Source organism: Bos grunniens, chromosome 9 (assembly GCF_055505025.1).
Source record: "Bos grunniens cultivar Pamir isolate PY7600 chromosome 9, Bosgru_T2T1.0, whole genome shotgun sequence".
Lineage (NCBI taxonomy): Eukaryota > Metazoa > Chordata > Mammalia > Artiodactyla > Bovidae > Bos > Bos grunniens.
Genome location: NC_141173.1, coordinates 89,826,635 through 89,839,368, shown reverse-complemented (window position 1 = coordinate 89,839,368; position 12,734 = coordinate 89,826,635). Strand labels below are relative to the sequence as shown.

The window sequence follows — 12,734 nt, the reverse complement described above, 5'->3', positions numbered from 1 at the left end:
TACCGCCTTTCATCATGCCCACTTCATAGCACTTGCGTAGCCGGCAGGCCTGACAGCTCTTCCTCCTGTTTTTATCAATCGTGCACTGGTTGGTGGCCGGACACATGTAGTCATTATGTCCTATGAAAAGCAAGAGGACAGAATTAGTATTATTTCAGGAAATTTAGCTGGTCTGAATCTATAGGGAATCTACAGGGAAGCTGTCTAGAGGAGGTTTTCCATCATCACTTACTTGACTTTCCCTTGTTGCTACCTCAACCCACTGTCCTTTTTGTGTCCTTCTTGAAGTGTTAAAAAAAAAAAAAAAAAACAACTCTCCTAGACTGAATTTCCGCCTCTCCCACTTGCTTTGAGAGTTCTTTGCGAAAATCCATTTTGGTTCACAAAGCCTATATTTGGGGGCATAATGTTTTATATGTATTCACAAAGTTAAGCTTTCCTAGTAGATAAACAACAGTTTGTTTGGTTGGTTTCTTTGACGCAGGTCACTTATCAAAATTGTTGTCCCAATACAGTCATTAGAACTTCAGAGTTTCGAAATGCTCTTTCTTAAAATATAATTTAAAGATTCTTTAAGCAGCTCTCCAAATGCAGCACAAAACACCTAAATTTAAGTCAGGGATGGTAGACTGGGGCAGTGGCCAAGTTCATCCTTTAATAAATTTGTCCATCACTTACTAGCTGAAGGATGCTGAACAGGTTAGTTAACATCCCTAAATCACACTTCCCCGCTCTAATCTAGAAAACACAAAGGCACCCATTATATAACGTCATATACATTATAATGTAAGATACATACTATGAGAACACATGTCACAGTTAATTTTTAGCCCAGCGCCCTGGGTCTGGCAAACACTGAATGAATATTTAGTTGTTGTTGCTGCTGTTATTTCACTCTAAATCCTCTTTCTTTTCTCTCTTGTTTACTGAATCTCTCCCACTCAAAGGCTTCTTTCTCATTGGCTTTTATCACATCAGGCAGGTCTGTCCCACAAAAATGTTCCCCCTTAACCCACAACACTCGCCAACTTCTATCAGATATCCTGCCCCTCCTTCCAAGCTCAGCTCCTCACAGATGTCTACACCAGAGGTCTTCTTCCTCCTTTTGCTCCTGCCTGCCTCAGTCACATCAATCTGCTTTCCACTTTTGTTGCTCCACAAACGTAGCTTCCTAGAAACCATCCATGACTTCAGTGGCTGAGTTCAACAGCCACTTTCAGCCCACGCTTGACCCATCAGAAGCGTCTGACAGCTCCTCCTTCCTCTTGAAACATGCTTCCCCCTGGGCTTTTGTAACAAAAAATGCTCCCAGCACTCTCTTTACCTCCCAGGCTGGGGCTTCCCAGACTTTGTAGATTTTCCTCCCTTATATTATTCCTCCTAATAATCCAGAGATACCTGGGGCTCAACATGCAGACCTTTTCTCTTCCTGTGACCCTGAATTCTCCCACCAGAAAATTCTGCCCCACGTCTTTGGCTTCCATCGCCACTAAATGCAGATGACTCACAGACTTAAACTGCCATTCCAGTCCTCTTCTCTGAGTTTTGGGGAAAGATATCCAACTGGCCACATGAAGTTTCTGCTCTAAGATTTGGAAGTCACCTCCATTCCTCTACCCATCAAAAGAAGTCTGGTTGATAATATACAGAATATTAAATTTTACAAATCAAAAAGTATCATTAGCATAGTTTTATAAAGAAGTCCTTTTATATAAGTCTAAAATTCTTATACCTCTTTGGAAAACAACCTGAATTTAGACTAAAAAGGTGATATGTACAGTTTTAAAATGTTTTCCATTCACATAAAAGGTAAGTGTATATGTGACCTTCTAATTCAGATTCTCTGTTTTAAGTTTCTATTTTCTCATTTACTAAGGGCAAGCCAGAACATGTAGTGAAACTACAGACCTCTTTGTCCTTTATTTAATTTAAGGGTCAGTCCAATTAGAGTAGGGTGGAGTGGGGAATTGACAAGAGATACTGGTCTCATAAAACTTGGTTCTCTGTCTTTAGATATACATTATAAAAGCCATTGTATAAACAAGCTTCAGATTAAATTAACATGTGCATTCCTCTATTGCATAATATGAAACAACAAACTAGTCAACAGAGTTGAAATTTCTTAACTTCAGTAAAAGACCACACATTGTCTCAAATACCCACTCAAATAAATAAATTCTATTTATCTTTAGAATCTTTCCTATTAACAGGGACAAATTGAAGAAATAATAGATCTAGAAATAAAATTTACCTGGGTAGATGTAAACTCTAACTAAAAGTTTAAAATATTAAAACTCTAATATTCTTCTGACACGTCAAAGAAACTCTTAGTGTTTCATCTCCTATGATGTTTGTGCAGGACATGTTGACTTATTTTAACTCTTAAAAATAAGTTTATATTAAGGCTTAGAAGTCAACAGTCACTTGAATAAAAAAATTACTTTGATTCAGTTTCCCTCCCAAAAGCCAGATGTTTTGCAAGCCAGAAGATGGGAAAACTTGGGTTAGAAGTCACTTGGTTAAATCTTGTTTGGATTGGCCAGCCGTCATAGATGCGTATCTTTATAAAACCAAATGAAGTTCTTGAACTAACATGTTTAATAGACAAAACATGCTGGATTTGTACAATCAAATCCATTCCTTAACAAGAATTAAAATAGAGGCACAATAGAATCATGGTTGTAATGCCAACCTTTTGTGACAAAGCTGGGTTTTCTCCTGCCTAAACTACATTAAAATTTAGACTTGACAAATTGGCAACAAGAGACAATTAATAAGTATGTCTTTGATCTATACATTTAAAACAAAATTTTCTTAACCAAACACCATTAACCACTATTTGTCAGTCTTCAACTTACATCAGAAAAAAGAAAAACAAATAGCTAGAATAAATAATTTCACAATTTGTATGGAAATACAAAAAACCTTGAATAGCCAAAGCTATCTTGAGAAAGAAGAATGGAACTGGAGGAATCAATCTACCTGACTTCAGGCTCTACTACAAAGCCACAGTTATCAAGACAGTATGGTACTGGCACAAAGACAGAAATATAGATCAATGGAACAAAATAGAAAGCCCAGAGATAAATCCATGCACATATGGACACCTTATCTTTGAAAAAGGAGGCAAGAATATACAATGGATTAAAGACAATCTCTTTAACAAGTGGTGCTGGGAAATCTGGTCAACCACTTGTAAAAGAATGAAACTAGAACACTTTCTAACACCATCCACAAAAATAAACTCAAAATGGATTAAAGATCTCAACGTAAGACCAGAAACTATAAAACTCCTAGAGGAGAACATAGGCAAAACACTCTCCGACATACATCACAGCAGGATCCTCTATGACCCACCTCCCAGAATATTGGAAATAAAAGCAAAAATAAACAAATGGGACCTAATTAACCTTAAAAGCTTCTGCACATCAAAGGAAACTATTAGCAAGGTGAAAAGGCAGCCTTCAGAATGGGAGAAAATAATAGCAAATGAAGCAACTGACAAACAACTAATCTCAAAAATATACAAGCAACTCCTACAGTTCAACTCCAGAAAAATAAATGACCCAATCAAAAAATGGGCCAAAGAACTAAATAGACATTTCTCCAAAGAAGACATACAGATGGCTAACAAACACACGAAAAGATGCTCAACATCACTCATTATCAGAGAAATGCAAATCAAAACCACTATGAGGTACCATTTCACGCCAGTCAAAATGGCTGTGATCCAAGTCTACAAGCAATAAATGCTGGAGAGGGTGTGGAGAAAAGGGAACCCTCTTACACTGTTGGTGGGAGTGCAAACTAGTACAGTCACTATGGAGAACAGTGTGGAGATTCCTTTAAAAACTGGAAATAGAACTGCCTTATGATCCAGCAATCTCACTGCTGGGCATACACACTGAGGAAACCAGAAGGGAAAGAGACACGTGTACCCCAATGTTCACTGCAGCACTGTTTATAATAGCCAGGACATGGAAGCAACCTAGATGTCCATCAGCAAATGAATGGATAAGAAAGCTGTGGTACATATACACAATGGAGTATTACTCAGCCATTAAAAAGAATACATTTGAATCAGTTCTAATGAGGTGGATGAAACTGGAGCCTATTATACAGAGTGAAGTAAGCCAGAAAGAAAAACACCAATACAGTATACTAATGCATATATATGGAATTTAGAAAGATGGTAACAATAACCCTGTGTACGAGACAGCAAAAGAGACACTGATGTATAGATCAGTCTTATGGACTCTGTTGGAGAGGGAGAGGGTGGGGAGATTTGGGAGAATAGCATTGAAACATGTATAATATCATGTAGGAAACGAGTTGCCAGTCCAGGTTTGATGCACGATACTGGATGCTTGGGGCTTGTGCACTGGGATGACCCAGAGGGATGGTATGGGGAGGGAGAAGGGAGGAGGGTTCAGGATGGGGAACATATGTATACCTGTGAAGGATTCATTTCGATATTTGGCAAAACTAATACAATATTGTAAAGTTTAAAAATAAAATTAAATTAAAAAAAAATTTTTTTGTTCCCTAGTGAGTATAATTTGGTCAAGGTTCTTAAAAGCAACTTATTTAAGTTTGTTTAAGAAGAAATTTCTGTTTAAAGGCTATTATCCGAGCCTGTGAAAATAATGCAAGAGAAAAATCTTACAGAAACCGAGTTCATTTAATACTCACACCAACTACATTAATGAAACATACAGTGTCTTTGCTGAAGAGACTGAAGAACTCTGTGTACCTATGACCAAATCAGCCCAAAAGTTCCTCTTGCACAGAATATGAAATGCAAAAGGACAAATCCATGATGTGAGCTGCAGGATTTAAGTCATAACCAGAAAACTTTAAATTACATATCAACTCTTATTTTATGATTTTTTTAAATAAATGAGCTCAATAAGATATACACAGTACTCTGGTGGAGAGGTGGGGGGCAATGCATTAAAATCAAGAAGACTCTGATGAGGTCAAGCAAAAACTCAAGTATGGAAGGTAGTGAAAGGTAAGAAATAAGGACTTAACATTTTTTATCTCACATATGAGCATTTAGCTAATTATTCATATTTTTAAGGCACGAAAATGAATTCTCAAATTAAAGACAATCTCCAGTCTTTAAGCAACAACAAATGCAAAAAAGGCGCAAATAAAGCTAATCCTATTTAAAAGCCTCATTGGAAGGTTCCAACAAAATAGTATTTCATTTTCAAAGTCCTGTTCTTTTATACCTGATTAATCCATAAATTTAGCTAACATCTATAAAGCTTAGTTAGCTTTAGAGTCTTTTCATTAAAGGCTTTCACTGGCTATTTGCGTAAAATTAACTAGCATTTATTAAAATCTGAAGTATCCAAGAGCCATACACAAATTAAGGTGCCAAATAAGATGCTAAAATCAGTATTTCTTTCTCCTTCTAAGAATCAACATGCACTTATACAGTTTCAAATTTGATAGGAATCACATAATGTTATACATGTATGGCCCAAAGGAAGCCTCTAACTTTTCATTTTATCAGTGAAAGATGGTATTTTTCTTGAGGTGTTCAGGTACAGAAAACATGTCAAAATACACTTTTGAGATTTTTCACTGGGAAAATAAGAGTTTGACCATGAATTTTCAAAGCACTGAATATAAACAAGCAACCACTTCGACCTGAGAGGGGGCCTCCAGGTACTGCCCCTCCTCACTTTGTTCATTTCACACTCATGCATGAGATCGTCTGATGAAACAGCCTGCTGCTGCTAAGTCGCTTCAGTCGTGTCCGACTCTGTGCGACCCCACAGATGGTAGCCCACCAGGCTCCCCCGTCCCTGGGATTCTCCAGGCAAGAACACTGGAGCGGGTTGCCATTTCCTTCTCCAACGCATGAAAGTGAAAAGTGAAAGTGAAGTCACTCAGTCGTGTCCGACTCTTAGCGACCCCATGGACTGCAGCCTACCAGGCTCCTCCAACCATGGGATTTTCCGGGCAAGAGTACTGGAGTGGGGTGCCATCGCCTTCTCTGGATGAAACAGCCTAGTGACTAAGAAAACTGACCCATTTGGGTACTGACTGGGCTCCCTTGGTGGCTCAGACAGTAAAGAATGCGCCTGCAATGCAGGAGACTGGTATTATGACGCACCAGGCACTGTGTTATACATGGATTAGTTCATTCAATTCCCCAGCAACTCTATGAGGAAGGGATTATATTCATCTCCCTTTTACAGATGCAAAACTATGATAAACGTTATAAAGTCTGTTCAAAACCACACAGCAAGCAAGCAGCACAGACGGGTTTTGAAGCAAAGTATTCCTTATTCCAGAGATTGAACTCATGCATACGTGGAGAGCTCAACATCCCAAAAGGGCAAGATCTTCACTGGGGAACTGTATATCTACTTTCCAGAGGCAATAATGATTGGATTCTCTGCAGTTGGTGGAGCTCTGTGTGTTCTCCTTCTTAGGAAGCTCATGCATGAGAAAGTGAAAAGTGAGGAATTAACAGAACCAATGTTATTGTCTTCTATTTAACGTATCTGCAAAAAAATACTGTGCAAGGCCAAACCAATATTGAATTCTTTTGGCAATAACATTTGACTTAGATGACTCGGATGAAATGAATGGTCCAACTCCCTTGGACATGAGTGTACAGAGGAAGAGAAATCTAACCGTCCCTTACACGCCAAGGAAAATACTGACTTCCTGTATTATCCCCATCTACTCCAACCCTGACTCAGGACTGAAGCTTGATCTCTGCTTAGCAGTCTCCCACACACTCATTTACTGTGACCAAAGGAAAGAAGTGTTACAAGAGTTGCTGGGTAGCACCGAAGAATCAGTCCAAACATTGATGTTGTTGGGATCTACCAGCAAAGGGAAAAAGAAGACTGGCAGGGAATCTGTTGTCAAAATGAGAGTTCAAAAGAGTTTTTCATGAAAACAGGGGTGTATGATTTTCATTAAAAAATGAAGAATTTAAAACTATTCAAAGTTATACCAAGGGAAAAAAATCATACCAAAATATGCACTAATCATCTCTGAGTAGTAAAGTAGATGAAGCAGAGAGAAGAGTGAAGAGGTTTGAAATAGCTTTGCAAATTCTTAGGGCTAAAGAAGAGGAGGAAGAAGTCAAAGATACTCATGGTTTCTGCCAGTATGTCTTGAAATCTATTCTAACTATGAATTAGAAAGAGTATCTGATTTTGGAGGCAGGTGGGAAACAGAGATATAGAACAATTTTAAACACACTGTATTTACGATTTCAGTAGCATACCAATAAACAACTACCAAGCAAGCTATAATAAATGCAGTACTGAAGCTTGGGAGGCAAGTCAAAAGGAAGCTGGAAGTTATGTGATCCAGAAATTCTACTTTCAGGTATGTGCCCAAAAGAAGTAAAAGCAGACTCAAAGAGATATTCGTACATCCATGTTCACAGAAGCATGATTCACTGCAATCGATGAGCAGAAGCAATCCAGAAGTCCATTAATAGACAAATGGATAAACAAAATGTGGTATATGCAGCACTCCTCCCACCATTCGCAGAGGGTAAGTTCCAAGAACCCCAGCGGGTGCCTGAACCACAGATAGTATATACACCATGCTTTTTTTTTTTTACATACATTCAAATCTATGATAAAATTTAATTTATAAACTAGGCTCAGTATGAGAATATCCAAATTGCTAGCACCTATACCCTTGCTCTTTGGTACCATTATTAGGTTCAATTAGAGTTACTCGAATACAAGTACCACAGTACCTGGACAGTCAACCTGATATACCAGATGACTACTGAGCGACTAACAGTGGGATACACTAGATAAAGGGAAGATTCACATCACTGAGCAGGACAAAGCTGGACAGCAAAAGAGTTCATCTCATTACTCATAACTACATACAACTTAAAACTTAGGAACTGTTTATTTCTGGAACTTTCTGTTTAATGTTTCCAGACCAAGGTTAACCACAGAGGTATCTGAAACCAAGGAAAGTAAAATTGCAGATAAGGAGGGACTACTATACATAGAATGGAATTATATTCAAGCTTAAAAAGGAAGACTTCCTTAATTTTTATTTTATAATGGAATATAGTTGATTTATAGTGTTGTTAGTTCGTGGTGTATAGCAAAGTTATTTAGGTATACATATATAAAATTCTATTCCTTTTCAGATTCTTTTTCCATATTACAGAGAATTAAGTAGAGTTCCCTGTGCTATACAGTAGGTCCCTGCTGATTATCAATTTTATATATAGTAGTGTATATATGTTAATCCCAACCTCATAATCTATCCCTGCCTAACACCTTTCCCCTTTACTAACCATAAATTTGTTTTCTAAGTCTATAAGTCTGTTTCCATTTTGTAAATACATTCATCTGTATTATTTTTTTTAAGATTCTATATATAAGCAGTATCATATATTTGTCTTCCTCTATCTGACTTACTTCACTTAGTATGATAATCCCTAGGTACATCTATGTTGCTGCAAATGGCATTATTTCTTTTTATTTTATGGCCAAGTAATAGTTCATTGTTTATATGTACTACATCTTTTTTACCCAATCATTTATTGGACATTTAGGTTGCTCCCATGTCCTGGCTATTGTAAATAGTGCTGCAAAGAACATGGAAGTGTATGTCTCTTTTATGATTTTCTCTGGATATATGCCCAGGATTGGGATTGCTAGATCATATTGCAACTCTATTTTTAGTTTTTTTAAGAAACCTCCATATTGTTTTCCATAGTGGCTGCACTAATTTGCATTTCCACCAACAAGGTAGGAGGGTTTCTTTTTCTCCACACCCTCTCCAGCATTTACTGTTTGCAGGTTTTTGATGATGGCCATTCTGACAGGTGTCAGGTGATGCCTCATTATAGTTTTGATTTGCATTTCTATAATTAACAATGTTGAGCATCTTTCCATGTACTTTTTGGCCATCTGTATGTTTTCTATGGAGAAAAGTCTATTTAGATCTTCTGCCTTTTTTTTTTTTTTCCCCGCTTGGGTTTTTTGTTCTTTTTGATATTGAGCTGCATGAGCTGTTTGTGTATTCTGGAAATTAATCCCTTGTCAGTTGCATCATTTGCATATATTTTCTCCCATTCTATGTGTTGTCTTTCCATTTTGTTTATGTTTTCCCTTGTTGTACAAAAGCTTTTGAGTTTAACTCGGTCCAATTTTTTGTTTTTATTTTATATTTTTATTTTCATTACTCTAGGAGGTAGATCCAAAAAGGTATTGCTGCAATTTACATCAAAGATTTCTGCCTATATTTTCCTCTAAGAGTTTTATATAGTATCTGGCCTTATATTTAGATCTTTAATTCATTTTGAGTTTATCTTTGTGTACAGTGTTAGAGAATGTTCTAATTCTTTTACATGTGTCTGTCCAGTTTTTCCAGCACCATTTATTGAAGAGATTGTCTTTTTTCCATTGTATATTCCTGCCTCCTTTGTTGTAGACTAATTACCCATAGGTGTGTGGGTTTGCTTCTGGGCTTTCTAACCTATTCTATTGATCTATAAGCCTGTCATTATGCCAGTACCATAATGTTTTTCTTACTGTAGTTTTATAGTATAGTCAGGGAGCCTGATTCCTCCAACTCTGCTTTTCTTTCTCAAAATTACTTTGGCTATTCTGGCTGTTTTGTGTTTCCATACAAATTTTAATATTTTTTTATTGTACACCTGAAAAAAAAAAAGCTATTGGTAATTTGACAGTGATTATATTGAATCTGCACATTGCCTTGAGTAGTATAGTCATTTTGACAATATTGATTCTTCCAAAGCAAGAACATGGCATATCTTTCCATCTGTTGTGTTATCTTCAATTTCTTTCATCAGGCTCTTACAGTTTTCAGAGTACAGGTCTTTTGTCTCCTTATGCAGATTTATTCCTAGGTATTTTTTTTGATACAATGGTAAATGGAACTGTTTCCTTAATTTCTCTTTCTGATATTTCTTTGTTAGTGTACAGAAATTCAACATATCTCTGTGTACTAATTTTGTATCCTGCATTAATGAGCTCTAGTAGTTTTCTGCTATCATCTTTAGGATTTTCAATGTATAGTATCATGTCATCTGCAAACAGTGACAATTTTACTTCTTATTTTCCAGTTTGGATCCCTTTTATTTTTCTTCTCTGACTGCAGTATTATTTATAATAGCCAAGATATGGATACAAGCTAAGTGCCCATTAATGGGTGAATGTATAAAGAAGAGGTGATGTATATATACAATGGAATATTACTCAGCCATAGAAAGATGAAATCTTGCCATTTGTGATAACATGTATAGACCTTGAGGGTATTATGCTAAGTGAAATAATTCAGACAGAAGTACAAATATCACCTGATCTCACCCATATGTGGAGTATATATCCATCCATTAATCAATTAAGCCAAACTAAACTAAAACAAGCACATAAATATAGAGAATAGAGTCGTGGTTACCAGCAGGCAAGTGGGGAAGGGAGAAGGCAAAATGGGTACAAGGAGTCACCAGTTTGGTGGCAGATGGAAACTAAACTTCTGGTGATGAGAACATGCAGTGCGTATGGAAGCTGAAATGTAGTATTGTACACACGCAACGTATATCATGTTGCAGACCAACAAGATAAATAAATAAATGAGAAGTTGGAGGTGTAAAGAGCATCTACATGAGGCAAGCAGGGTAGGAAAAGGAATCAGAGTTGTGTATTTTTAGTTGGCCTTTTCAGATTTCCTTCCGCATGACTGGGCGCAGGACTAGTAGAACCAGCTGTGCTCCCCATGAACCAGGCGCTGTGCTAAGTGACTTCAGCCCTTTATCTCATCTAAGCGTCATAACTGGGGATGTAGGTAAGGCAATTCCCATGTAATAGAAGCAGAAGTTGAGACTCCAAAACACTGGATTACTTACTGAAAGTCACTCAGCTGGTAGCAGGAGGAACCCTGGCTGAAATTCAGGTCTGTGTCATTCACAAATCCTGGTTCCCCAAGTAACACCATAATAGGGTTGGAGAAATGGAAAAAATGCAAGAACTACTGAATCAGAATGCCTATTGTTACAATTGACACTGTAATAAAAATATAATTATCTAATGTAATCATGGTATTACTATTATGCCTTTGGGAGGGCATCCCAGAAGCAGCAATGAAATTAAATAAAATCTGTCATTCCTAATATTTCCACAGATAAAGCTATGCGAGCTTAATCACATGAAATGCATTCATTGATAGGTTATAACACATTACAAAAAAAAATATTTTTGGAAAACCTTTCAGCAGACTCCAGCATAAAATAAAGAGAGAAAGAGAAAGTAGGAAGTCAAGTGTTGAGGAAGTAAATAAAAAATTTACATTCTGTGAAAAAACAACTGAAGTATTGTGTTTGGAACTAAAGCTTGACTCAGATATTAAAGGGAATATTTAGTGATTTACAGCCAATGCAATGAGCCAAACAAAATGGAATAGAACTTGGCTGTCTCAGTGAACACATTCCTAAAAATCCAGTGAGGATATTCACTGTGCCATGATTTGAAAAATTTCACAAACAATATCTGTATGTAATGGCATGCAAATAAAAACAGTATGCCTTCATACGCATCCCCAAATTATATTTTTATAGCTAATGAATTCTAGTATATCTTATCAGTGATAACAACCACCTGCAAATGCCATTTTACTTTTAATTTTTAATGAAAGTATTTTTAAATAAAAGCATTATTTATATCTCAGTCTAGCTTTAAAAGAAACAATTTTTTTTTTTGAAGAAACAATTTTTAAAGGAATTCTAAGATAGATAATTGTCCCGCAACGTTTCTTTTTCTAAATAAAGTAAGGGAAACTCTTCAATCTATTTGCCTTCGTCAGACCCCAACCTTCTAAAAATTTTGGCCAGGGTAGCAACACGACCCATCTCCTTGTCCAGCCTCGCGTATGATGTGCAAAACCACAACTGTTTTAAGCCCTTGGCACAGGATCAAACCAACAGCTGTAATAAAGAAAAACATAATGAAATCAATAACCACCAGCTCACTGTCATAGTCCAGAGACAATGAACCACTTTCCAGAATGCCTCCTAGGGCTCAACACAAAAGCAAGTGTTGTTTCACAGCCCAGAGGAGGACCTTCTGAAATTGCTTCTCCTGGAACAACTGACAAGTATCAAATGAACAGGAGACCAGAGCGACAACTGAAGCAGAGAGTTCCATGCCAGGCTGCCTTCAGCTCACCTCTCCTCTACTTTTCTCTCCTCAGCAAGCCACAGGCCAAGCAATAAACTTAACCACCAGAAACTCACTAGGCTCTGTTCAACTGTTTCCAGAGAGTTCTTTAAGCTTTCTTTCTATTTGCATTCACTTAAAGTCCACACAATGGTGGCCAAAAGCAGTAGAAACAATTTCAAACTGTTCTGGTCTCAAGCTGAAGAGCAAGTAAAATAGACGAGCAATCAGAGCAAGAGGGTGAAACTCAGAGACCCTGAGCAGAGCTGTGCTTCTGGTCCTGGATGTCTTGTTCAGTTGCTAAGTCGTGTCTGAGTCTTTGCAATCCCATGAACTGCAGCACACCAGGCTTCCCTGTCATTAACTAACTCCAGGAGCTTGCTGAAACTCATGTCCATTGAGCCAAGTGATGCTATCCAATCATCTTGTCCTCTGTCACCCCCTTCTCCACTTGCCCTCAATCTTTCCCAGCATCAGGGATGTCTAGAACCGCGAAAAAGTGCACTGTCCTACCCTCCTGTCCCTGGGTCATTGTGGTGC

At 37.4% G+C, this 12,734-nt stretch overlaps 1 protein-coding gene across 5 annotated transcripts in view; it reads right to left on the bottom strand.

Annotated features, from left to right (window-relative positions):
- ESR1 (estrogen receptor 1) overlaps positions 1 to 12,734 on the bottom strand; it is a 409,016-nt gene that overhangs the window by 213,084 nt on the left and 183,198 nt on the right. For all 5 annotated transcript variants that reach the window (XM_086318369.1, XM_086318371.1, XM_086318372.1 and 2 more), the window contains one exon: positions 4 to 120. In XM_086318369.1, the coding sequence (XP_086174495.1) occupies positions 4 to 120 (117 nt within the window). The remainder of the gene's footprint in view (positions 1 to 3; positions 121 to 12,734) is intronic.